The sequence below is a fragment of the Ahaetulla prasina genome, chromosome 11 (assembly GCF_028640845.1).
Source record: "Ahaetulla prasina isolate Xishuangbanna chromosome 11, ASM2864084v1, whole genome shotgun sequence".
Taxonomy (NCBI): domain Eukaryota; kingdom Metazoa; phylum Chordata; class Lepidosauria; order Squamata; family Colubridae; genus Ahaetulla; species Ahaetulla prasina.
Window position 1 is genome coordinate 17,314,062 of NC_080549.1, and position 27,682 is coordinate 17,341,743.

At 42.3% G+C, this 27,682-nt stretch overlaps 1 protein-coding gene across 1 annotated transcript; it reads right to left on the minus strand.

The window, feature by feature from the left end:
- Nucleotides 1-1,822: 1,822 nt before the first annotated feature.
- Nucleotides 1,823-26,676, minus strand: LOC131183885 (sodium/hydrogen exchanger 2-like). The gene is made up of 12 exons (XM_058154633.1): nt 26,502-26,676; nt 23,209-23,672; nt 20,681-20,931; nt 18,222-18,439; nt 15,733-15,929; nt 9,740-9,829; nt 7,505-7,575; nt 5,234-5,385; nt 4,049-4,067; nt 3,284-3,331; nt 2,838-2,907; nt 1,823-1,966 (listed from the first exon to the last, which is right to left on the minus strand). The coding sequence occupies exons 1-12, from the start codon at nt 26,674-26,676 to the stop codon at nt 1,823-1,825; spliced, it is 1,899 nt and encodes a 632-aa protein (XP_058010616.1).
- Nucleotides 26,677-27,682: the final 1,006 nt, after the last annotated feature.

Genomic DNA, 27,682 nt, shown 5'->3' on the forward strand with positions numbered 1-27,682 from the left:
TCCTAGCTTTAACTTTAAGACTTGTGGACTTCAACTCCCAGAATTCCTCAGCCAGCATGGTCCAGAAGTCTTAAAGTTAAAGCTAGGAATTCTGGCTGAGGAATTCTGGGAGCTGAAACCCACAAGTCTTAAAGCTGCCTTAGAAGGTTGGTTGGTTGATTAATTGTTCACATTTTTAAAACCACCCATTTCCCTCATCAAAGGATTCTGGGTGATCTGCAATAAAACGTTAAACTATAAAAACAGCATATAAAAACTGAAAATTTAGAAGGAGGCAAGGATGATTAAACATTGTTGAAATTGGTTAAAAGTTGAAGGGAGGGCTCTCAAGGCACCAGACAGCCACATGATTGCATGTCCCAATGCAAGCCTGCAAAGTCATGCTTTGTCTCTGTTTTGGAAGGCCAGGGAAGTGGGGGGGGGCTTGTATCCGCTTTGGGGAGAAGAGTTGCCACAAAGTGGGGGTAGTGGCAGAGAAGACTCTCTTCCTAGACCTCTAGAGTTCTTTAACAGCTGGGGTCTGCTACAGAGGTGGGTTTCAGCAGGTTCTGACCAGTTCTGGAGAACTGGTAGTGGAAATTTTGAGTAGTTCGGAGAACTTGTAGTAAAAATTCTGACTGGCCCAGCCCCCATCTATTCTCTGCCTCCCGACTCCCAGCTGATGGGGAGGAAATGGGGATTTTGCCGTAACCTTCTCCTGCCACGCTCACCAAGCTACATCCACCAAGCCATGCCCACAGAACCAGTAGTAAAAAAATTTGAAACCCACCACTGGTCTGCTAACATACCTTCCCTGCCTAATGTAAGGTGATGGAGATATGACAAGGAAGATAGCTGCAAATAATATAATATAATATAATATAATATAATATAATATAATATAATATAATATAATATAATATAATATAATATAATATAATATAATATAATATAATATAATATAATATAATATAATATAATATAATATAATATAATATAATATAATATAATATAATAACAACAGAGTTGGAAGGGACCTTGGAGGCCTTCTAGTCCAACCCCCTGCCCAGGCAGGAAACTCACACCATCTCAGTCAGATGGTTATCCAACATTTTCTTAAAAATTTCCAGTGTTGGAGCATTCACAACTTCTGCAGGCAAGTTGTTCCACTTATTGATCGTTCTAACTGTCAGGAAATTTCTCCTTAGTTCTAAGTTGCTTCTCTCCTTGATTAGTTTCCACCCATTGCTTCTTGTCCTGCCTTCAGGTGCTTTGGAGAATAGCTTGACTCCTTCTTCTTTGTGGCAGCCCCTGAGATATTGGAACACTGCTATCATGTCTCCGCTAGTCCTTCAATTGCTGGGGAGGTTAGCAGACTAGAAAAGCAGACCATTTGGGCAACCGTCTTTAGCTACCATATCAAATACCTTGCAGGAGGACCATATTCCACCTAAGAGAATATAATATCATTATATTATTATTATTATTATTATTATTATTATTATTATTATTATTATTATTGTTGTTGTTGTTGTTGTTGTTGTTGTTGTTGTTGTTGTTATTGTTATTGTTATTGTTGTTGTTGTTGTTGTTATTGTTGTTGTTGTTGTTGTTGTTATTATTATTATTATTATTATTATTATTATTATTATTATTATTATTATTATTATTATTATTATTATTATAATATAGAGAATAAATACCATTCTCTTCTCAGTTGAAAACAGCCTGTGAAGTAAATTCTGACACGGGATGAAAACTGTGAGTCGGGAAGCTTGGAAACTTTAGCCCACAGTCAATGCTGCGTTATCTTAATCTGAATCTGAATCTACCCTCTGCAATCTCACAACCATTGTACCTCCTTGCTGAGATAATCCGAGGCACTTCTCTCGGAGCAGATTTGCAAACTTTTGTGCCTGAAGATGACGATTTCTTTGACCTGCTCCACTGGTTCTGCTTCCCAAGGAAGTGTGTGTCGATTATATACCTGGTCATGGGAATGTAAGCAAACCAACATCAATAATATTTTCTTTCTTTCTCTTTCTTTCTTTCTTTCTTTCTTTCTTTCTTTCTTTCTTCCTTCCTTCCTTCCTTTCCTTTCTTTCTTTCTCTTTCTTTCTTCCTTCCTTTCCTTTCTTTCTTTCTCTTTCTTTCTTTCTCTTTCTTTCTTTCCTTTCTTTCTTTCTCTTTCTTTCTCTTTCTTTCCTTTCTTTCTTTCTCTTTCTTTCTTTCTTTCCTTTCTTTCTTTCTTTCTTTCTCTCTTTCTTTCCTTTCTTTCTTTCTCTTTCTTTCTTTCTTTCTTTCTTTCTTTCTTTCTTTCTTGGTCATCTAGTCGCAGTTCACAGAGCACCAAGAAGTTCACAGAGCACCAAGGAGGACCTTTCATTTCAACCCTGAGCTACAAATATTCTTTATTGGTACATGACTGTAGGGACGCTGTGATAGCCAGAACTTCAAGGATTGGTCGTAAGTCCCACTTGTTCAGAGCTGTTGTAAATTCAAACACTTGCTGAACGAGCGATTGTTAAGCAAGGATCACCTGTATGGTCAGGCACTATCAGTACGAATAGAACGTTTGTAGCTCAGCTGAATTGTGGTGGACTTGATTCTTTCCGAGCTTAGTTGTTTTCTTGCAGATGTTTCATTACCAAACTAGGTAACATCTTCAGTGCTAGAAAGAAGTGAGGTTTCTAGCACAAATGATATTACCTAGTTGGGTAATGAAAACAACCAAGCTCAAAAAAACATGAAGGACCCCACAGCACCAAGTCTCCAGCTTAGATGAAACTCCTACAAAGCTTTCATTGATTTTTTCCCCCCTCGTCCTGGAAAATATTCTGATTGGAGAAAAATCTCACCATCCTCCTTGTTTTGTACAAGTTCTTCTCCAATATCTTCTGGATGTCATTCACCTCGTCTTGACTGAGACTCTCGGTGTCATCTGTTATGATGACAGGATTGTCCTTATTGCTAAAGGGGGGGTGGGATGAAAAGGGTTACCGTTCATTTATAAGTCAATGGACCAGAAGTTTTTGAATTCCAAAAGAGCATCAAAGCTTGAAATTCTACTGTCCCTTCACAACAGATGGAATGAGCCATTGTAGTTTAAGGTGCTGGATTGAGACTTTAAAGAATGCCGACTCAGCTCAACCTTCAAACACCAAAAATTATTTGGGTGCCTTTGGGTCTGTTAGACCAACTTGTATCTCAAGGTTGTTTTGAAGACAAATGAAGAGACCCAAGTAAATCTCCTTGAGAGTTTTATCAAACTCTCCCTGAAAAAAAAAAGTATCAAACCCTGCACCTCTTAACAGCGGTGTCCCCTAAGGTTTTAGGACCCACACTTTTTATACTTTACATAAATGACTTTTGCGATCATATAATAAGCAGCTGTGTACCCTTCACTGATGATGTAAAACTATTCAACACCACCGACAATGCTGTTGCTCTACAAAGCGACCTTGACTATGTGTCAGAATGGTCAAACAATTGGCAACTCCAAATCTCAACCAACAAATGCTCTGTCTTACACATTGGCAAAAAAATCAGAGCACCAAATACAAACTGGGTGGATACGACCTCGTAGATGACCCTCACTCTGCAAAGGACCTTGGAGTACTCATTTCAAACGACCTAAGTCCCAGAGCTCACTGTAACAACTTTGCCAAAAAGGCATTAAGAGTTGTCAACCTAATCTTGTGAAGCTTCTTCTCCAGTAAGATCGTACTGCAAACTAGGGCATACAAAACCTTTGCTAGACCAATTCTCTAATACAGCTCATCTGTCTGGAACCCGCACTGCATTTCAGACATTAATACAATCGAACGAATCCAGAGATATTTCACGAGAAAAGTCCTCCACTCCTCTACTCACAACAGAATACCTTATACCACCAGGCTTGAAATTTTGGGCTTGGACAACCTAGAATTACACCGCCTTTGGTTTGACCTAAGCGTAGTACACAAAATTATCTGCTACAGTGTCCCACCTGTCAATGACTATTTCAGCTTCAACCATAATAATACAGGAGCACACAATAGATACAAACTCATAGTAAACCGCTCCAAACTCTATTGCAGAAAATACGACTTCAGCAACAGAGTGGTCAGTGCCCTGAATGCACTTCCTGACTTTGTTGTTACACCCCCAGACCCCCAAAACTTTAACCTTAGACTGTCTCCTGTTGACCCCACTCCATTCTTAAGAGGTCTGTAAGGGGCGTGCATAAGTGTACCTGCATGCCTAACGTCCCTATCCTACCGTCCCCATTTATTCATACCCATTTACTATGTTCATATTTATATATATACATATTTACTTATACCTGTTATCTTTTACATGTGTTCTGTCCCCTCCCGGCCTCAGCCACACGAGCTGGCTAAACAAGCCAGTAATTGAGTTCACGGCTGCTATCAGTCCTGGCAGAGAATCTGCAGCTGCCTGCCAAAGTCTCCCTTTTATCTTGGGGTTGCCAGGCAACCAGGAAGTCAGAAGTCCAGGCCGAATGTTCAGCTCAAATCTCCAAGAGTCAAAGAGTTCAGCTCACTTCTCCCCGAGTCAACTAGTTCAGCTCAATTTTTGCTTGTCACGGAGCAGAAGAGCAGCCAGGGCTGCTTTTATACTCTTTGGGGTGTGGTTCCATGACTCAGCACTTCCTAGGCCTGCCCCACCCCTGCTTCTGTTGTTCCCGCCTCTCCTGCCTACAAAACCTAAGGTCCAGCCAGGCCTGATTGCCATCAGCCGGGTCTGGAGGCGTGGCCTGGGGGGGAAGAGTCAGGGGATGGAGGCCTCGTTAACTCTTCCACCTGGCCTGCCTCTTGCTCCTGGAGCTGAGCCGGTGCTCCAGAGGTAAGTCCTGATGGCCCTTCCCCCTCACTTTCCGAGTCGCTTTCGGGCAGGGGGGCCAGCTCGGGGGGCGCAGACACAACAACATGTTTGACAAACTAAATCAGGGGTCACCAACCTTTCGGACCTCAGGGACCACTAAATTCATAATTTTAAATCCTGCGGACCACTAATATGAATTTTTTTAAAAGATAAATAGGATTTAGTGCAATATAAAAAATGCAAATAATTTTTCTGCAGACCATCAAAATTTTCTGGCGGACCACCAGCGGTCCACAGACCACCTGTTGGTGACCACTGAACTAAATAAATAAATAAAAAGTGTGTGTGCGTGTCTGTGTGTACCAAAATGAAAAGGCAATTTCATGGTGTCAACTGAGGAAAGGAAGGACTCACAGCAATGTTTTACGGGATGGCCTCCATGAAAGCTGACCTGCTTCAGCTAACTGAATGGCACGCTTCCTCTCCAATTTCTCATGCAGGAGGACAATACTGGATTTGGGTTGCTTATATTCCCGGACCAAATATTTCTGCAAGTGTTTGCTGTTGAAATACTCTAATCTGTCCAAAAGGGGAAAAGGGAAAGAAAAAACAGAGTCAGAAACAGAGGAGGAAAGTCATTCATTGATGTCACTCGTTTAAGAAGAGCAACACTCTTGGTGTGCAAGAGCTACTTTGGCACAACTCTGGGGAATGCATGTGATCTGATTGGCTGATTTGATTTGATTTGATTTGATTTGATTAGCATTAATTAGATTAGATTAACAGAGTTGGAAGGGAGTTTGTAGGTCATCTAGTCCAGGGGTCTCCAGCCTTGGCAACTTTAAGACTTGTGGACTTCAACTCCCAGCAAAGCTGGCTGAGGAATTCTGGGAGTTGAAGTCCACAAGTCTTAAAGTTGCCAAGATTGGAGACCCCTGCTTTGGTCCATACCATGAAAACCAAGGAGGTCTGAGTGTACATCGCTGACTTGCCATAAAACCCAAGTTGAGCTGATGGAGGCAAACCAGTTTCAACTGTAGCCCTTCTATCACCCAGTTCCCACAATTTGATTGGCTCAGAAGTACCACCAATGAAAACTGTCAAGCTTCATGAAAATAGAACAAACCAAGCTAAAGGGCGAGATTTGTGGTTGCTAAAATACTTTTGGAATATCTAGAAGCAGAGAACTTTCTATGCATGCAGGTTAAATAGAAGAATCTTTCTCATTAGTTAGCCCTCTGATGTCATGGATGCTTATCCCATTAGTCCCTTCCATGATTCTTTCTTTGACAGGAGCGGTGAATGTTATACCGATCAATTGATACATTGAATAGTGTTTCTCTGAGTTCCCAGTTTAGTCCTGCTTGGTTGAGAAAGGGAGGGAGGGAAGGCGGGAGGGAGGAAATGGAGAGGGAAGGTGGGAGGGAAGAAAGAGGAAGGGAAAAAGGAAGAGAAAAGGAAGGGAAAGGGAGGGAGGGAGGGAAGGAGGGAGGGAGGAAGAGAGGGAAGGAGGGAGAGAGAGAGGGAGGGAGGAAATAGAGAGGGAAGGTGGGAGGGAAGAAAGAGGAAGGGAAAAAGGAAGAGAAAAGGAAGGGAAAGGGATGGAGGGAAGGAGGAAGAGAGGAAAGGAGGGAGAGAGAGAGGGAGGGAGGAAATAGAGAGGGAAGGTGGGAGGGAAGAAAGAGGAAGGGAAAAAGGAAGAGAAAGGGAGGGAGGGAGGGAGGGAGGGAGGGAGGGAAGGAGGAAGAGAGAAAGGAGGGAGAGAGAGAGGGAGGGAGGAAATAGAGAGGGAAGGTGGGAGGGAAGAAAGAGGAAGAGAAAAGGAAGGGAAAGGGATGGAGGGAAGGAGGAAGAGAGGGAAGGAGGGAGAGAGAGGGGGAGGGAGGAAATAGAGAGGGAAGGTAGGAGGGAAGAAAGAGGAAGGGAAAAAGGAAGAGAAAAGGAAGGGAAAGGGATGGAGGGAAGGAGGAAGAGAGGAAAGGAGGGAGAGAGAGAGGGAGGGAGGAAATAGAGAGGGAAGGTGGGAGGGAAGAAAGAGGAAGGGAAAAAGGAAGAGAAAAGGAAGGGAAAGGGATGGAGGGAAGGAGGAAGAGAGAAAGGAGGGAGAGAGAGAGGGAGGGAGGAAATAGAGAGGGAAGGTAGGAGGGAAGAAAGAGGAAGGGAAAAAGGAAGAGAAAGGAAGGGAAAGGGATGGAGGGAAGGAGGAAGAGAGAAAGGAGGGAGAGAGAGGGAGGAGGAAATAGAGGGAAGGTGGGAGGGAAGAAAGAGGAAGGGAAAAAGGAAGAGACAAAGGGAGGGAAAGGAAGGGAGGGAGGGAGGGAACAGAGAATGAAGGTGGGAGAAAGTGGAAGAGAAAGAAAAAAGGGGGAGGAAAGGTGGAGAGAGGGAAAGAAGGAAGGGAAGAAAGGAAGGGAGAGAAAGAACAGAGAGTGGAGGTAGGAGAAAGGGAAAGAGAAAGGAAAGGGGAGGGAGGAAGGGAACGGAGAGTGAAGGTGGGAGAAAGGGGAGGAAAGAAGGAAAGAAGAGAAGACAACAGCTCTTCTTCTTATTGTGAAATAATAATCTGGTTCGTAACACAAGGATAAATAAAGCTAAGTCATCCCTCAAGGGAACTTTATACAGTCAGGAAATCAAATGTACAAGCTCTTTTTTCCCTCTTTATACATTGTAGAGACTTGTATTTTTAACAAATCCTTACTTGTCTTTCCAATAATACTGTCCCCAGTGTCCTGATATATCTTCAATACCAGCCAACAAATGGTCCAGGAACTAAACAGAGAGAGAGAGAGAGAGAGAGAAGGGAGGATTTTGATTTACATGTTTGCATTGTTGTTGATGCATAAAGGATGGACTCCAGACATCTGAAGCCTCAAGACGAAAACTGAAACACGCTGGGTGGCAGAAGGCTTCACACGTCTCCTTTTTTTCATTCTTTTTTATTTTTTATTCATTTATTTTCATCAAGCATGTATTTTGTGACAGATACGAGTGCAAACATAATTATAAATACATGTAAGGGATACGAATAAAAGAAAACATTAGGACAGGGACAGTAGGCACATTGGTGCGTTTATGCACACCCCTTACAGACCTCTCAGGAATGGGGTGAGGTCAACATTAGACAGTCTAGGGTTAAAGTTTTGGGGTTTGGGGGAAGAAACTACAGAATCAGGTAGTGCATTCCAGGCGTTGACCACTCTGTTACTGAAGTCGTATTTTCTGCAGTTTAGTTTGGATCGGTTTACCATGAGTTTGTATCTATTGTGTGCTCTTGTATTGTTTTGGTTGAAGCTGAAGTATTCATTGGCTGGTAGGACATTGTAGCAGATGATTTTATGTAGGTCAAACCAAAGACGGCGAAATTCTAAGTTGTCTAAGCCCAAAATTTCGAGTCTGGTGGCATAAGGTATTTTGTTGCGGGCAGAGGAGTGGGGGACACTTCTTGTGAAATATCTCTGGACTCGTTCGATTGTATTAATGTCCAATATGCACTGTGGTTCCAGACAGATGAGCTGTATTCAAGAATTGGTCTGGCAAAAGTTTTGTATGCCCTAGTTTGTAGTTCAATATTACCGGAGAAGAAACTATGCAAGATTAGGTTAACAACTCTTAATGCTTTTTTAGCAATGCTGTTAAAGTGAGCTCTGGCATTTAGATCATTTGAGATGTGTACTCCAAGGTCTTTGACAGAGTAAGGGTCATCTGTTAGGTCATATCCATCCAGCTTGTATTTTGTGTTCTGATTTTTTTTGCCAGTGTTTAAGACAGGGCATTTGTTGGTTGAGATTTGAAGTTGCCAATTGTTTTGACCATTCTGACACATAGTCAAGGTCTTTTTGAAGGGTAGCAGCATTGTCGGTAGTATTGAATAGTTTTACATTATCAACAAAGAGAACACAGTTGCTTATAATATGCGTACAAAGATCATTTATGTAAAGTATAAAGAGTGTTGGTCCTAAAATGCTGCCTTGGGGGACACCACTGTTAACAGGTGCAGGGTTAGATAAGGTGTTCCCTATTTTGACTACCTGCTGCCTGTTTGATAGGAATGCACCTATCCACTTATGTAGGAATCTGGAAATGCCATAAGATTTTAGTTTTAGAAGTAGATTGTCATGTACCACTGAATCAAAGGCTTTACAGAGGTCTATATAAATTGCATCTATTGATTTACCCTGGTCAAGTTTTGAAGTCCATAGAAACTAACAACCTACTCTCTAACAAGCAATTTGGCTTTAGAAAAAAATTGTCCTGCAACCTGCAATTATTACACTGCAAAAATGTTTTTGCAGTGTAATAGTTGCAGATTGCAGGACAATTTATTTCTAAAGCCAAATTGCTTGTTAGAGAGTAGGTTGCTAGTTTCTAAGTAGAGAGTAATGGATTGAACCGAAGAATGTGTTGAAGAAGCTGGCCTTAACAGTTTCATCATTACAGTCTTTCCCGTTTGGTCCTTTTAGTGGTGGGATGGATCTTGAGTCTTTAAGTTTGTTGTTTACAAAATTGTAGAAGGCCCGGGTGGATTTAGCGCGTATTAGGTTTTCCTCTTGTTTGTTGTGATAACTGATGCATTCTGCCTTTATCTGTTGGCATACGGTTTTGTGTGTCTCAGTCTGTGTGCACGTGTAAATAAACCACAGGGAAAATTCTCCCGTATCTCTCACACTCACTTCGATGAAAGAGATTTTCCTCTTGAAATTCGTTTCAAAGAGCAGAATTTTGTGGAAACTCTGAGGAACAAAGTCGGTTGACAAGCCCTTGATACTCAGTACAATTTGTGACTTACAAGAAACATTCAACAATAGACATCCTCCAAATGTGAAGACAAACATCCAGGTCTACCATGCCGTTCTTCTTCTGAGCTGCTTCGGATTTAGAAATAACATTTTGAATAATTCTAGACAATCTTCCAATGTCCAGCTGAGAAGCTTACCCGGATATGAATTTGTTCTCCCACGGTGGGGCTACTTTCTTGCTTTCGAGTGACGTGTAGCCAGTCTACAAGAGGACGAATGGTCATCCCCTGCAACGTAAGAGAAGCAACAGAAGGAGGAATGTGTAGATCCAGTTTGAACATTGGTTCAGTCATCAAATAAATCACAAGGCTGGACATGAAGGAAAGATACAAGTTATGGGGAAGTAGGGAGCAGTCGTGTGTGTAGATCTGGAACTTCCACTGGGAACAATCTCAGGATATAGCCACTGTAGCTTTTCCTAAACTGTAGGAATTGTCTCTTTTTATTTGGGCTCTACATATTCCCCATATTCTATTCTACCTCCCTATTCCATTTCACTTCTATTTTTTAGAGGGGGAGGGGGAGGGGGAGGGGGAGGAGGGGGAGGAGGGGGAGGAGGGGGAGGAGGAGGAAGAGGAGAGCAATCTCAGCAAAGGGTAGTTTCAAGTTATTATTTTTTTAAAATTAAAATGGAGGCTGACTCAGTGTTTTCTTAGGAAGGATGACCACTTGTCAGAAAAGAAGGCAAAATAAGTAGAGGTGTCAGATACAGATAGATTAACAGAGTTGGAAGGGACCTTGGAGGTCTTCTAGTCCAACCCCCTGCTTAGGCAGGAAACCCTACACCACTTTCAGACAAGTGGTTATCCAACACCTTTTTAAAAATTTCCAGTGTTGGAGAATTCACAACTTCTGGAGGCAAGTTGTTCCACTGATTAATTATTCCGTTAGGAAATTTCTCCTTAGTTCTAGGTTGCTTCTCTCCTTGATTAGTTTCCACCCATTGCTTCTTGTTCTACCCTCAGGTGCTTTGGAGAACAGCCCGACTCCCTCTTCTTTGTGGCAGCCCCTGAGATATTGGAAGACTGCTATCATGTCTCTCCTAGTCCTTCTTTTCATTAAACCAGACACACCCAATTCCTGCAACCGTTCTTCATATGTTTTATCCTCTGATCCCCTAATCATCCTGGTTGCTCTTCTCTGCACTCTTTCTAGAGTCTCAACATCTTTTTTATAGTGTGGTGACCAAAACTGAATGCAGTATTCTAGGTGTTGTCCTACTAAGGCTTTATAGAGTGGTATTATAGAATGTCTGTAACATCTCTTTTAGTTTGTCCTTTAGTTATTAGGCATCGCTAAATGTCTATGGAGATTCTCAGTCATCAAGGTCACAACCATGACCTGGATGACTGAGATTCTCCATAATTTAGTTATTAGGATTTTGTTTTAACAGTGACAAACTCTTGATATTGCTGAGCTTCCATATATGAATGATGCTGGTTAGAAGTCCTATCTGGAGATCCATCATTTCTGCTGTCTCCTCCAGAGCAGCCTTTCCTCCTCTTCAGCCTTTCCTTACCTTCAAGGTAAGTCAGTTCAGTCCGCATAATTCGCAGCAAAGATCAATCTGGCTGGGAAATTCCAGAAGTTGATTTATCAATCTGGAGCGAACCCAATTAACGTTGGGTAAGGATGTTCAAACAAGATACTAGCTTAGAAAACTTGAGAAGAGCTCGAGGATAATAAAGGTATGGGGAACAAATTGAAGTAACCAACATGGAGTTCAAGTCCTACTGGACTCTCTTCCAGGTGCAGAATGTCCTCTCCAGATGTGTTTGACCTTTTAGCAAGCTTTAGACCCAACTTTTTGTATCACAAATTAAATTTGCCACAAGATGGCAGTAGATGTCAAAAAAAAAAACCTCAACAAATTATCAGTCCTTATTTTCCTAAGAATCTTGCTGGGGGCGGGGGAGTCATGAAATAATTCCCATATTATTATATTTTGGGGGAAGGGGTATATTTTTTGAGGCCAGTTACAGAGAAAACCACAAAACTTCTGTTTAAGGCAATTTTAGTGCTTACACGCTGCGTTGGCCCAGAATATAAAGCTAAGCTTAAAAATTTGGAAAACATGCTAAGTGCTGGCCTTCCCAGCAGGTGTACATATCTGTTGGATGTTGACATTGGACCTGTTGGGAGAACTTTAGCTCACCAAGTCCTACTTACAAAAGAAGGAATCCTGTTGCTTTGCTCCTCCAAACCCCTTTGAGACCCGCCAGCTATGAGGATTAAGAGAAGATGAGATGAGCGGTAGACAAGCTGAGAGGTTGTTTTCAGTTAGAAACATCCTCCAGCCATTGGGTTTCTCTCTGCATCCTCCGTGCCTTTCTCTCAGCCCCAAAACAGACCTGAGATGACAAGGATCCGATCCTCTGTAAGCCAGAGATGTCCTCATCCTTTGAAGTGCATCTTTACCATTTTGAGAACATGCCATGCCCACTCACATCCAAAATCCTTTTTACAAGGATGTGATCAGCTGCCACACGTCCATATAAAATAATAGAGAGGTGATATTGCTTCCAATAGTCTCAACTATTTCAATTTTGTTTTTATTTTTTTTATGAGCAGGTAGGTGTCAATCACGATAGATCAAGTCCACTCATGAAGGTCCAATTAAACTGATTTATTGCCATTCATGCCTGTGCACAGGAATCTTCTCAACTAACGGTTAGCGTCTGCTAGGAGTTGGATAAGGGTCAACAGAATTCAATAATGGTTGGACTTATTTTGCTTATTTTGAGCCATGGTGCACAGTGCTTAGAATGCAATATTGCAGGCTATTTCTGCTGACTGCTGGCTGTCTGCAATTTGGCAGTTCAAATCTCACTAGGCTCAAGGTTGACTCAGCCTTACATCCTTCCGAGGTGGGTAAAATGAGGAGCCAGATTGTTTGGGGGCAATAGGCTGACTCTGTAAACCATTTAGAGAGGGCTGTAAAGCACTGTGAAGCGGTGTATATATAAGTCTATATCTTATAAGTCTAGACTTATAAGAATATAAGTCTAAGTGCTATGGCTATTTCTATTGCTTGTGACTATGTAAAGATTCTAGCTTGATTACACTTTTAACTCCGCCTCCAGGTTTTGCCACTCCTTCCCCTACAGTAGCCAGTTTCTATAGAAAGCCCTTGGGTGAAACCTCCTTCCACTGGTATTTTCTGAGCACACCATTGCAGTCCCTGTTGCTTCAAGAAATAATATACAGCATAAATACATTAAAGGTAAATAGTAAAGGTTCTCCTTGCACATATGTGCTAGTCGTTCCCGACTCTAGGGGGTGGTGCTCATCTCCGTTTCAAAGCCAAAGAGCCAGTGCTGTCAGAAGACGTCTCCGTGGTCATGTGGCCGGCATGACTCAATGCCAAAGGCACACGGAACGCTGTTCCCTTCCCACCAAAGGTGGTCCCTATTTTTCTACTTGCATTTTTTACCTGCTTTCGGACTGCTAGGCTGGCAGAAGCTGGGACAAGTAACGGGAGCTCACCCCATTATGCAGCTCTAGGGATTCGAACTGCTGAACTGCTGACTTTTCAATAGACAAACTCAGCTTCTTAGCCACTGAGCCACCACATCCCTAAATATAATACTTCAGTATAAATGCAATACTCAAGGTCACAACGTTCCACAGCAGCTTCCCATTTAGCTGAACGTGATGCCATTATCAGCTGCAAATCCAAAACATGGCTAGCAAAATCCCTCCTTTTACCTGAGCCCTGAAGATCTGTCTTTCCCAATCATGGTGTTGTGACTCAAGCCCCCGAGCCTGGCCCCATGCCCGAAAGTGACTCCGAGAGTGAGGGGGAAGGGCCAGTAAGGCTTACCTCGGGAGCACCAATTCCTGTGGCTCAGCTCCAGAAGCCAGAACCAGACCAGTTGGAGGACGTAATGAGGCCGTCATCCACTGATTCCTCCCTTCCCCAGGCTACGCCTTCAAACCCAGCTGATAATAATAATCAAGCTTGGCTTGACCCGCGCTTCAGAAGATTAGAGAGGCGGCGTCATCAAAAGGAAGGGTGGGGCAGGAGCCCCATCCCACAGGATATATAAGGAGCTTTGGGACTGCTCTCACTCCACGGGAAGCAAAGGTTTAGCTGAACCATTTCAAAAAGAGCTGAAAGTCTTGCTACGTGAGTCATTTGTTTGAACTTTGGCAGACAGCTGCAATTTCTCTGCCAGGGACTGCTAAGAGCTGTGAATCTGCTGGCTGAAGGCCAGTTTGTGGTTCTGAAGTGGGGAAGGAGACAGAACACATGGCCCCCTTTATGACCAGTGAACTTCAGCTCCCAGAATTCCCCAGCCAACCGGGAGATTCTGGGAGTTGAAGTCCACACATCTTCAAATGTCCAAAGTTGGGAAACAGTGCTATATAGATCAATATATTCTCAATACATTTTATAGAAAATGTTTGCACATATCGCTGAATCTGTGACTAGCAGTCTGTGAGGCAATTCACGAATGGGAAGAAATTACCCAAGAATTACCCTATTCCGGTAATCATGCTTGGCTGTTTCATTTCCCCAAATTTCATATTTTCACATTTCACAATTATTATGTTTTTTTATTTATCTTGGGGTAACAATTGTGAAGTGATAAGAAGGTTTTTAACAGGGGAGGGCATCAGCCATCCCTCTGCAAATGTTAGCCAATCTTAATTTGCAATTCCATATCTCTTACTTTGTATGTTGCTTCTCTCTTAATGGCCAGCTAGGAGAGGTGGGGGTTTTGCTCAGATATTCTGCAAGTTGCATGTTGATCCAGGGTTTTTTTGGAAAGCATTTCACTGGCTATTGATTGTGCATACATGCTTTATTAATATCTCAGAGAGATTATATATCATAGCCTGTAGGAGAAGAGCAAGTAGAGCTGGGTGTAGAATTAAGCATCTCATCAGTTTAGAATCATAACGTTGCCACAAATGGTCTAAGTCAAAGCCCTCATAAATTCCATTGACCCTTACCTAGCACCAATTTACTACTGAACTTCAGCTAACTAGATTCTTGCGTATAAGCTTGAGCAATAAATCTTGAACTGCTGCTTAATGTCTACGCCTGATCTTTTGCACCTGATAATCTTCTACAATACGATACCTTCCCAATGTCTGAAGACTAAGATATCTCAGTATTTCCAAAGAATATGGCTGCTGACCCATTTTAGATCAGAATTATAATCTCAGCCCATTGGTCAAAAATAAACATCAGAGCAAATATTTAAGTGTGCAGCAGCTGCCCAAAAAGCCAACACAGTTCTAGGCTGCATCAACAGAGGAATAGAATCAAGATCACATGAAGTGTTAATACCACTTTATAATGCCTTGGTAAGGCCACTCTTGGAATATTGCATTCAGTTTTGGTCACAAAGATGTAAAAAGGATGTGGAGACTCTAAAAAGAGCACAGAGAAGAGCAACAAAGATGATTAGGGGACTGGATGCTAAAGCATATGAAGAACGGTTGCAGGAAGTGGGTATGTCTAGTTTAATGAAAAGAAGGACTAGGGGAGACATGATAGCAGTGTTCCAATATCTCGGGGGTTGCCACAAAGAAGAGGGAGTTGGGCTGTTCTCCAAAGCACCTGAGGGCAGGACAGAGGTGGGTTTCAGCAGGTTCAGACCAGTTCTGGAAAACCAGTAGTGGAAATTTTGAGTAGTTTGGAGAACCCATAGTACAAATTCTGACTGGCCCTGCCAGTTATAGTATCCTTCCCCTGCCACACCCACCAAGCCATGCCACGCCCACCAAGCTACATCCACAGAACCGGTAGTAAAAAAATTTTGAAACCCACCACTGGACAAGAAGCAGTGGGTGGAAACTAATCGAGGAGAGAAGCAACTTAGAACTAAGGAGAAATTTCCTGACAATTAGAACAATTAATCAGCGGAACGACTTGCCTGCAGAAGTTGTGAATGCTCCAGCATTGGAAGTTTTTAAGGAGATGTTGGATAACATTTGTCTGAAGTGGTGTAGGATTTCCTGCCTGGGCAGGGGGTTGGACTAGAAGACCTCCAAGTTCCCTTCCAACTCTGTTATTCTATTCTATTCTAAGAGTATGTTCCAGATCTCTCTCTCTCTCTCTCTCTCTCTCTCTCTGTAAGAAAATTTTGCCTACCAGACCCAAAATTTGCTTGAATACCTGTACAAAGACAGTAAAGAGGATAACGACTGTGGTTGCCGCAGTGAAAAGCTTCTTCCTGTGGAAATCAGGTAGCAAAACCACCAAGGAGAAACAGATGGCCCCTCTAAGGCCGCCATATGCAATAATGAACTGGTCCTTGCGTGTAACCGCATTGATGTGTGACCTGTTGATGATGAACGTGAGGACCAGAACACCTGAAAGAGACAGGGCAAGGCAATCAGTTTTAAAAAGGGTTAGGAAAACCAAAGATGGCCCGCTAAGACCATTATACTCCTATAAGAGTTGCCACAAACCCAGGTTGCACTAAGGCAGCGGTTCTCAACCTGTGGGTCGGGACCCCGTTGGGGGTCGAATGACAATTTGCCAGGGGTCGCCTAAGACCATCGGAAATATGGGAAGTATACTTGCGAGTCGAAGAATCGCGCTCCAATGGTTGACCCTACAAGCCAGCTGCAGGCTCTTCAAATCACTAGCCAAATTCGGCTTCAGGCACAATGAATTAAAAAAGAGAGAAATCTTTGCTCTGATGTCTCCCTCTCAAGCCAGCTGCAATCACTCCCAATCGCTAGCCTAATCTGGCTTCAGGCGTGATAAACTTAATAGGGGAGGAGTCTCCGCTTTAATGCCTCCGTCCTCAAGACAATCGCAAGCAGTTCAGATCGCTAGCCAATACGGCTTCAGGCGCAATAATTTCAAAACGAAAATAATTTTATGGTTGGGGTCGCCACATCGTGGGGAATTGTATTAAAGGGGTCGCAGCACTATAAAGGTTGAGAACCACTGCACTAAGGTGTCAAGGTTCTAACGAGCTAACGAGACCAAGGAAATCAGAACTCCGAGACTCCGATCGCTCTCAGAGAACTTCTTTATTGGACACATCATATCGGCAGGATTAAATGTAAAACCAACTCTGAATATTTTTCATGGTTTCCGTATAGTTAAAATAGTAAATTCTCCTCTCCCCAGCTGTCACAGGTCACATTGTCCAACTTGGTCCATTGGCGGGCTCCTTAGGCACTCCTCTCCATTCTCATCCGACACCTGTGGAGATGACCTTGCTTCCCATGCGATTTAACAGATTAACAGAGTTGGAAGGGACCTTGTAGGTCATCTAGTCCAACCCCCACCCCAAGCAGGAGACCCTACACCATTTCTGACAGATGGCAGTCCAATCTCTTCTTGAAAGCCTCCAGGGATGAAGCTCCCACAACTTCTGAAGGCAACTTCTGTTCCACTGGAGATAGATCGATGTTGTGTCTGGCAGTGCATTCCAGCCTCCTCCCCCTCCCCACACCCGCCATACTGTGTGGCAACTGAGAACCAACAAAATGGCTTCTGCCAGGTTCGGTTTGAAGTTGACCGAAGGGTCTTGAAGAATGATGGAATGATAGAAGTACCCAGCATGCTAGGCTGGGTTTATGTGAGATCAGTTTATACTTCAGCATGATGGGCAATCCGAGCCCTTGTCTTAGCACGTGGTATGGAAGGGGAAGGGGAAGGGGAAGGGGAAGGGGAAGGGGGAGGAGGAGGAGGAGGAGGAGGAGGAGGAGGAGGAGGAGGAGGAGGAGGAGGAGGAGGAGGAGGAAATCCAAAAGAAGGAAAACAAGAGAAAATAAAGGACCATGTTTTTAATGTATGTATGTATTTACCATGTATGTATGTATGTATTTATGTATGTATGTATGTATGTATGTGAGAGACGTGGTGGCTCAGTGGCTAAGGCGCTGAACTTGTCGATCAAGAGGTCAGCAGTTCAATGGTTCGAATCCCTAGTGCCACATAAGGGGGAGAGCTCCCGTTACTTATCCCAGCTTCTGCCAACCTAGCAGTTCGAAAGCACGTAAAAAATGCAAGCAGAAAAATAGGGACCACCTTTGGTGGGAAGGTAACAGCATTCCATGTGCCTTTGGCTTTGAGTCATGCCAGCCACATGACCATGGAGACATCTTTGGACAGCGCTGGTTCTTCGGCTTTGAAACGGAGATGAGCATCGCCCCCTAGAGTCAGGAACAACTAGCACATATGTGCGAGGGAACCTTTACCTTTACCTTTTTATGTATGGATATATTTTAACTTCTTCCCCATTTTTCCCAGGTCTATCCCTCTCTTGCTAAAACTACACTCCCTCAATTGCTCCATAGTCCTTCCTTGCCAGCATTGGACATTCATCCCACACACACACACACCCTCCAAAAAAAGCTGTATTTGGAGCTCTACTCAACGTTGCCGCCAATTTGTAAGTTCAAACTCCACAAAGGGGGAAAAAATTAAACCCCTGAGAAGTATAGTATTCCACTGAATTGAAACTTGATGTTAATTCAATTTAATCGCAGACCAAATCAGTTTTTCCTCCTGGCACACCTGCCTTGCCTCTCCACACCCTCTTGGCATCCCACTTCAAAGAAAATCTGGTGTCGCCCACCCCACCCCCGCCCCCAGGAAAAGTTGCCCATCCTTGAAGCGAATCATTTTTTTCCCCTCCTTACCCAGTGCTCGCCAAAGGAGACAGAAAATGAGGGTGAAGCAGATGTAGGGCCAATTCCACTCGTGATTGTCCCCAACAGTAGAGACGCCAAGGAAGATGAAGATGAGGGTGTCACTCACGCTGCTCCACATCTTCATGAAGTATTTAATCGTCGTGTGGGACTTGAGGGAGATGTTGGCTTCCACATAACGCTTCATGCCCATGGCACAAGATATGATTCTGAGGAGGGAGGAAAGCAATTTAGTATAGTCCTTTTCCATTCAATTGGGACATAACCAGGGGTGAAATGCTCCCAGTTCGTAGCGATGGCGGCGGGTGGTTTGGAGAACCGGTAGCAAAAATCCCTGTCCCCCCCACCATGCCCAGCTGAGCCATGCACTCATCAGAGGTTTTTGGGTTTTTTTTTACTTTTAAAAGCATTTTTTCTTCGTCCAAAACAAAAAAGTTTTTAAAAAAGCCTCTGATAATCATGCGGCTCAGCTGGGATCGTCAAAGCCTTTTAAAAGCATTTTTTAAAACCTCTTCGGCCGAAGAGGTTGTAGAAAAAATGCTTTTAAAAGCTCTGACAATCAGGCAACTCAGTTGGGATCGTCAGAACCCTTTAAAAGCATTTTTTTTAAAGAAAAAATGCTTTTAAAAGTAAAAAAAAAGTTGCCCATGCTCACCCAGTCACATTACCCCACACACACACCAAGCCACGTCCACAGAACTGGTAGTAACAAATTTACATTTCACTATTGATGAGGACTATTCTAGACTGCCGTTTATTCTCCTCTTTTTCAGTGAACTATTTTATATTTAATTATTCACAGATGCCATTTGGCAAGTAAGGTCAACCAGGGGCTGCTAGGGAGACCAACGAAAAGAATGTAATGGAAATTCTAAAGCAGTCTGAGAAGAAACTCTTTTTTAAAAATCAACAACCCTCTTATAAGGGGAAGAAAATTTGGGAGGAAATGAAGACCAACTCATGAAAATATCCCTAAAATTTAAGGGAGTGGGTGAGTTCAAAACACAGCTGAAGCACTGGAAATTGAAAGCAAGTTCTCACAGTTCTGAGTTCTGTGTTTCCAGTCTTAAAAATCTGATGAGAACAGCATTTTATCTACAGGAATTATTATCACTTCTTTCTTTCTGCGCCAACTCAGAAAACTCAGAATCAAAGAACTGCTGATCCAGTTCAACAGAGGAATTATTGAGTCTGTCATCTGCACCTCTATAACTGTCTGGTTTGGTTCTGCAACCCAACAAGACAGACACAGACTTCAGAGGATAATTAGAACTGCAGAAAAACAATGGCTACCAACCTGCCTTCCATTGAGGACCTGTATATTCCACGAATCAAAAAGAGGGCTGTGAAAACATCTACAGATCCCTCGCATCCTGGACATAAACTGTTTCGACTCCTACCCTCAAAACGATGCTATAGAGCACTGCACACCAGAACAACTAGATACAAGGACAGTTTTTTCCCGAATGCCATCACTCTGCTAAACAACTAATTCCCACAACACTGTGAAATAATTTACTAAGACTCTACTATTGTTATTATTCTCTTCCTTACTAGTATCTATCTCTTCCCACTTATGGCTAAATCCACGTTGCTTGTATCTTTACAACTTATATAGTTTTTATTCTTTCCTAGTACGATTTGATTGCTTATTAGTATCCTGTGACTATCAGTAAGAGTTGTATCTTATGATTCTTGATGAATATATTTTATTTTTTCTTTATGTACACTCAGAGAATATGCACCAAAGACAAATTCCTTGTGTGTCCAATCACACTTGGCCAATAAAGAATTCAATTCTAGTCTAGTCTAGTCTGGTCTGGTCTGGTCTGGTCTGGTCTAGTCTAGTCTAGTCTAGTCTAGTCTAGTCTAGTCTATAGTCTAGTCTAGTCTATAGTCTAGTCTAGTCTAGTCTAGTCTAGTCTATCCTTTTTTTGATATAAATTTTATTAAATTTTAACAATTAAACATTTTTCATTCAACTCTTGTGCATGACTGTGACCATTTACATATCATCCCATTAGTGTTCTCCTATACTCAATTTTACTAAATTATATTACTAATTCTAATTTGAATTTCTAATTCATACTAATTCTACTATCTGTTATTTCCCCTTTTTTCCTATTTTTGACCCAATTATACCATGGATGGATACGGATTTTTATGTAATATGGGAGAAATGGTATATTCTATTCTATTCTATTCTATTCTATTCTATTCTATTCTATTCTATTCTATTCTATTCCATTCCATTCCATTCCATTTTTCTATTCTATTCTATTCTATTCCATTCCATTCCATTCTAAAAAGAGTTTTTGTTCCTATTTTTTTCCAAAATGTGTTGATGTTCAGAGCTTAATGGCTATAGCGATGGTGCTGAAACTTTCAAACTAAGATTCATTCTGGTCAATATTGAGCCTCGGAAGCCATCAATCTTCCATTTTACTTACGCCACTATGCCAGAGAGATGGAACATTTCTGCAGTGAGATAGGATAAGTAGCTGTAGAGGAAGACGAAAAGCGGCTCAATCACCAAGATATTTTTGGTAAAGCGAGTGGTGAAGGCTGCAGTCATGGCGTAGAGAAGGCCGACTGAAAGCCCACCAACGCCAACCACAAAAAACTTCCCGATGCCCACAAACACGTCTATAGTTCTGATGGTTGGCATTTCACAGAAGGATCGGAACAGCCTGTAGAGCACCTAAAACAGAAGCAGAAATTATGCTGTTTTTCCTAAGAAAAATGAAATGCCAGAATACATCTTCCAGATCAGGGGTCTCCAACCTTGGCAACTTTAAGACTTGTGGACTTCAATTCCCAGAGTTCCTCTGGGAGTTGAAGTCAGTGGTGGGTTTCAAAAATTTTTACTACCGGTTCTGTGGGTGTGGCTTGGTGGGCGTGGCATGGCTTGGTGGGCATGGCACAGGAAGGATACTGCAAAATCCCCATTCCCTCCCAATCATCTGGGACTCAGGAGCCAGAGAATAGATGCGGGCGGGGCCAGTTAGAATTGTTACTACCGGTTCTCCGAACTATTCAAAATTTCCACTACCGGTTCTCCAGAACTGGTCAGAACCTGCTGAAATGCACCTCTGGTTGAAATCCACAAGTCTTAAAGTTGCTAAGGTTGGAGACCCCTGTTCCAGATTTCTCTAAAGTTGTCTTCTTTGGATAAATAAGCTCCAATTTTTCTACTTTATTATAAAAGTGCTTTTTGAGGGGAGTTTTAGCCCTCCCCCTTTTTTTTTTTTTTTTTGCATGCAGTCTATTGTTGTAAAGTGTTGGAAGTATGTTTGCCAATATTTTTATTATATATTTCTTAATCTTTATGGAGACCCACACCTTCCTATCAGAGAACGTCCCATGAGAGGGATCCTGGGATCTAATGCAAGTATGGGAAGCCAAAGAGATAGTAGATCATCGGAGAAATTATAGCATCCGTTAAATCTCTCTATCGCAGATATGCAACATTCCATAGTTCAATTGTATCTAAAATACTTGCAACAACAGCTCTTGAGAAATTTACACAACCCTGAAACAATTTTAAAAACAAATATTTTCCCTTCAGCTGAATGACCAGAGAGCTGAAATATCATTCCTGTTAGGTCTTTTCAGGGCTGGCTGTACCATCTAGTCCAGGGGTCGGCAACCTTAAACACTCAAAGAGCCACAAAGGTCCTAACCGGAAGCCCCCCGTTCAATTCTGGAGCCAACCGGAAGTCCGGTTCCCCCACCATAGAGTCTCCTCCTAGCACGGCATCCTTTTTCCTCTACCTGTCCTAACCGAAAGCTCTATCAATTGTGGAGCCAACTGGCGACAGGGAGCCGTAGCAGAGGGATGAAAGAGCCACATGCGGCTCCAGAGCCGCAGGTTGCCGACCCCTGGTCTAGCATAAAGAGGAAATAACTTTAGGTGGCATCTGCTGACGTTGGGACAATCTCAGGTTTAGAAGATACCCCAGCTGTGATGACATAAAGAGGGAATTTCCAAATATGGACTGAATCCAGGATGCAAAAGACAAAACTTCTCTTATCTGATCCACCGGGAAAACAATAGCTGGGCTTGGCCAACATGCATTGACTTTTATTAAAGAAGATCACTTTCAGAAGCTCCATCCCTGCACAGATGTGAAGGAGAAGAAGAGGTCAAATAAATATCCACTTCTAAATAAATATCTACTTCTCTCCATGTAAAGCAGGGTTTCTGAACCTGACCACCTTCAAGTGGACTTCAACTCCAAGACTTCTCCCAGCTGGCGTGTAAAGGGCTGATTTAAGAAAAAGGTTATCATACGATGAAGCCTTTTGTTCTGACCTAGGCTTCACAAAAGCACACAGCTTGTCCTGACAAAACCCCTTTTTATTAAACTAATGTGAATTTCTCTCATTCACATTCAGCAGAATCCCAGCAAACAGTCTTTCAATGGTGAATTTACAACCACAGACCTTATCGGGCTTGGAGAGCTGCCAGGCCGATACCTTCCAAACGCAATGCTGTACAAGAAAATACTTGGCAAGGAGTCTCTGAGAGTCACGAACAGAGCTTCACACTAATGAAATGAACTAATTGTCTCCTGCAAACACCACTCCCCTTTCGCTCCTCTTTATTCCCTATGGGAGGGGCCATTCACCGTCCACCTGTGCCTTTACTCCTGAGTTGGCCCTTGTTCCTTAACTGTTCCCTTCTCCTGGCAGCTCTGCACATGCGCACATCGGGAACAGGCTCCAGCTGTTCTTCAGCCCCACTTATCTCCGACTCTGAAGGTAGCAGATAATTGTCGGACAGCCCTGGCCTCATCTCTGCTTCCGACGCAGAGCCCTCATCAGAGCCTTCCCCAGACTCCAGGACTGGTCCATGTTCCTCCCCAACCTCCTCACTCTCCGAGTCTGCTGCCAGCTGTGCTGGCTGCTGGCGGGTCACAACACCTTTCAAATAAGTACTTTGATATGCAACGAACCCTAACAGTTCAATACTTACAACGCTCACAGCATCGTTGAGGAGAGATTCCCCGAATATCAAAATGTGAAGCTTTTCATTGACATGGATCTCTTCAAAGACTGAGAGAACAGCAACCGGGTCAACAGCGGCAATCAAGCTACTGAATAAGAGGTTATGAAGCAAGGAGATGTCACCCAGCTGGAAAGCATCTGCTTGACATATCACGTAGAGAGAAAATCCGATGCCAAAGACGTTCCAGATTGTTCCCACCACGGCATACAAGAGGATGGTTCCGATGTTCTCGAAAAACGGGCGACTTGGCATGAAGTAGCCTGCATCCAGGACAATAGGGGGCAGGAGATAGAGGAAGAAGATATCACTGTCCATAAGGGGAGGTGACTTGTCATTCAAGCCAAAGATTATGCCTCCCATGATAAGGCCAACCACGATCAATAGGCAGCTTTCAGGAACAACTGATGGTAGTTTTTCAAACAGATGGAAACCTGAGAAAGATACGAGGACATTACTGAGAAAAATCCAGACACCAACATAATATAGAATAGAATAGAATAGAATGGAATGGAACGGAACGGAACGGAACGGAACAGAACAGAACAGAACAGAACAGAACAGAACAGAACAGAACAGAATAGAATAGAATAGAATAGAATAGAATAGAATAGAATTTTTTATTGGCCAAGTGTGAGTGGGCACACAAGAAATTTGTCTTGGTGCATATGCTCTCAGCATACATGAAAAAGATACTTTCATTAAGGTCCAACACTTAAAACACTTGATGATAGTCATGGGGTACAAATTTAACACTTAATGATACTTAATGATTAGCATCATTGTTTGAGGGTCACTTGAGCCTGCTGCATTCCAACTGTAGTGTGAGTGGAAGACTAGGGAGTCCTAAATTTGATTTTTTTTTTTTCCTTGAGTTATGTGTGAATTCGCTCAGAGAACCCGGTTGGAGAAAGCTGGTTTTAAAACATTCAAAAGCATTTGGGGCTCTTTTCTAAGAAAAGCCAAATTCATTAAGTCAGTCTTAAAATTTTGGAATTGGTTAAGTGAGAAACAATTTGACAATTTGGAAGCTTAGAAGTCAAGGTTGCATAATTCTGTGCAATTCTGCAGATTTCCCTCATCTTACGCAACTCAGCTTAACAGGATTTCTAGAAAAGATTTTTAATAAAACAGACTGTTTTTGTTTCTAGCCAGATTTTTTTTTAACAGATTAACAGAGTTGGGAGGGACCTTGTAGGTCATCCAGTCCAACCCCTCACCCAAGCAGATCCTATGACAAATGGCAGTCCAATCTCTTCTTGAAAGCCTCCAGTGCTGAAGCTCTGAAGGCAACTTCTGTTCCATGGGTTGACTGCTCTCACTGTCAGAAAATTCCTCCTTATTTACAGGTTGAATCTCTCCTTGGTCAGTTTCCATCCATTGTTCCTTGTCTGACCTTCAGGTGCTTTGGAAAATTGCTTGACCCCCTCCTCTCTGTGGCAGCCCCTCAAATATTGGAAGACAACTATCGTGTCTCCCCTGGTCCTCCTCTTCACTAGACTAGCCATGCCCAGTTCCTGCAACCGTTCATTGTATGTTTTAGCCTCCAGTCCCCTAATCATCTTGGTTGCTCTTCTCTGCACTTTTTCCAGAGTCTCAATATCTTTTTTTTTAATTCAAAAAGTTTTACAGAAAATTTTTCCCCTTTCCCCCCACCTCCCCTCCCCCCTCCTTTCACAACCCCCCTCCCCCCCCCACCAACTTCCCGGAATGAACACAAGGTATAGTTAAAAATAAAACAAACATATGCTAAAAAATTTTCGGCCCAACTTAATTATACTCCTACAATTCTCATCAGTTCCTAACTTCCCCTGAAAACAATCAAGAATAATACATCCTAATCATTCAAAAGTCAGTCTGATAACTCTTAGTCTGATATCTATTTTGAATATAGTCAATCCATTTTTTCCATTCCTTTAAGTATCTTTCTTGCGTATTGTCTTTCAAAAAGGCTGATATTTTCGCCATCTCAGCCAAATTGACAACTTTCAATATCCATTCTTCTATTGTAGGTACTTCTTTTTTCTTCCAATACTGTCCTATTAGTAATCTTGCTGCTGTTATTAGATTTAAAATCAGTTTAGTCTCAATTACTATACAGTCCGTAATAATTCCCAACAGGAAAAATTGCGGCAGGAACTTTATTTTCTTTTTCAAAACATTTTGTAAAATCCACCAAATTTTTATCCAAAAGGCCTTTATATCCTTACAAGTCCACCAAATATGAAAATATGTAGCGTCATCACAATTACATCTCCAACATTTTGCTTGCATATCTGGATACATACACAATAATTTCTTAGGATCTAAATGCCATCTATAAAACATTTTATAAAAATTTTCCCTCAAATTCTGTGCCTGCGTGAATTTAACATTTCTAACCCAAATTTTTTCCCAAGTTTCCAATAATATTGGCTCCTGAAAATTTTGTGCCCACTTTATCAGACAGTCCTTTACCAAGTCCCTTTCAGAGTCTCAATATCTTTTTTATAAGGTGGTGACCAAAACTGGATGCAGTATTCTAGGTGTGGTCTTACTAAGGCTTTATTTTGAGAATCCACTGTCACAAACTATACTAAGTTTTTTTAAAAAAAAATGTAATACACAACCAATGAATGGAGAACAATAATATTTATTTTACATCACCTGTATCACATTAGTATAGAATCTTGATGTAAGACAAAGTTCCTGGATTTGCAGCAGTTGTAAAACAGCATATCTCTCCGCAAACCGTTGTACATAAATAATGCAATACAACTCAAAGACTTTTTGCAAAGATATATACTTTCCTATATACGTGCATAGACTTTTGTTAAATATGGTGCTTTCGACCTTGACTGCAGAAGCTTACTACATGATAATATTTTTCCTGGAACACACAACTCGATACTCCAGACGAAGGCAGTATCAATGAAAATTTCTCACCAACGGTACATCAACTGTAAATTCCAATCTCACAAATTTCACAAATTGTACATCAGCTCTTCAAGATACACCAATATTTTTCTTTTAGTCTTAAAAAATAATTGTGTAAGCTTATTAATACACATAATGAATAATACCTAAATAAATACAGGTGTGGGTCCTCAACATAGGGCCTTAATTGCACCCAAATCTCTGTTGCTAAGCGAGGCAGTCATTAAATGACTTTTGTGCCACTTTACGATCTTTTCACCATAGTTGTTACTGTCCTGTTGCTGTAGTTGGACTGTCCCCACAAAAATCTCCATTTAGAAATTACTCTTCCAGTTTCAGAAACATACCTATTTTGGCCAAGGAAGCCAACAAGATCCACAAAGTAATCTCAAAGGGAACTTGGACATGCTGATAATCGAAGCCTGCAGCATCTTTGGATTCGTTCGTCCAATTTGTCTCCCAGTTCATTTCACCCAGAGACTCCAGCACCGTAATGTTCTGGAAGCTGGCAGTCCTTGGCATTGAGAAGAAGAGGGAAGACCCTAGAAGACAGAACCTGGAAGCAACCATCTCACTTAGGATGGATCCCATCTCCTTCTACCTGCCGTCGTTCCATCTGTCTCGGGAAAATCAATGCTGGTAGATTATCTTCTCACCCAGCATAGATGTTTCTGCTTGTATGTTTCCCTCTAGGCGGTTCAAATCGAATGTACCCTCTACTGTCCTCTGAATTACATAAATGGAGCTGTAGCTCGGTACAGGGTGAAACAGTGAGTTCCCTCAAGGCCAGAAACATGCAATTCCCAATTAAAACAAGATTTACACTATGCGGCCTGTGGTTCATTGAACTAGGGTTACTAATTGAACCCAATCAACCAGGATTGGAAGAACATCGATGTCCTAAAACATGGGCAAGGTTCATGTCAACGAGCCCATAAATAAACCAGCTCCATTTTGGCTTTACCCATATTGGGAAAACTGTTTCCCAATATGTTTCGGTTGTCCGAAGCCTGGTCAAGTTTTGCTTCTTTCTGAGGTGTTTTTGAAGGTGTTCGGTTATAGAGAGCATTGCTTGTGGTCTCCAATGTGTAACGCCCAGGGGATGGGGCAGAAATACCTCTCAAGAGTGAACGAATTCTCCTCAAAATCCTACCTCACTTCCTCCAACTAAGTTCCAATCATTTCAATTCTCCATTCCATTCTCCGTTCAAACTCTTGTTTAGGAACCATTACATCTGCTGGTCAGATTCAAGAGTCCCAGGTCTAGCTGATGTGTTAATATTCACTTCTAAAGAAGTGAATATCGCTTCTATTTCCCCCCAACACCCAAAAGAGAGGAAGGGGTCAAATCCAGCGGTGGAATCCTCCATGGATTGCTACTGGTTTGCTGCCTGCGCATGCTCTGTGCACACCAAAAGCACGCTGCACACGCATGCACAGTGTACACCAAAAGCTCGCTACATGCACGCATGCACAGTGCATGCCAAATGCGCACTTCGCACGGAAAGAAAAGCCTTTTCTAAGGTAA

Excerpts from the sequence above, each read along its gene's own strand:
- LOC131183885 (XM_058154633.1), bottom strand. The coding sequence starts at position 26,676 with ATGCCAAGGACTGCCAGCTTCCAGAACATTACGGTGCTGGAGTCTCTG. Across the intron at positions 20,932-23,208 it reads TCAACGATGCTGTGAGCGTT|GTGCTCTACAGGCTGTTCCG; the intron begins GTAAGTATTGAA and ends CTTCTGTTTTAG. Across the intron at positions 5,386-7,504 it reads CAGTATTATTGGAAAGACAA|ATTAGAGTATTTCAACAGCA; the intron begins GTAAGGATTTGT and ends CCTTTTGGACAG.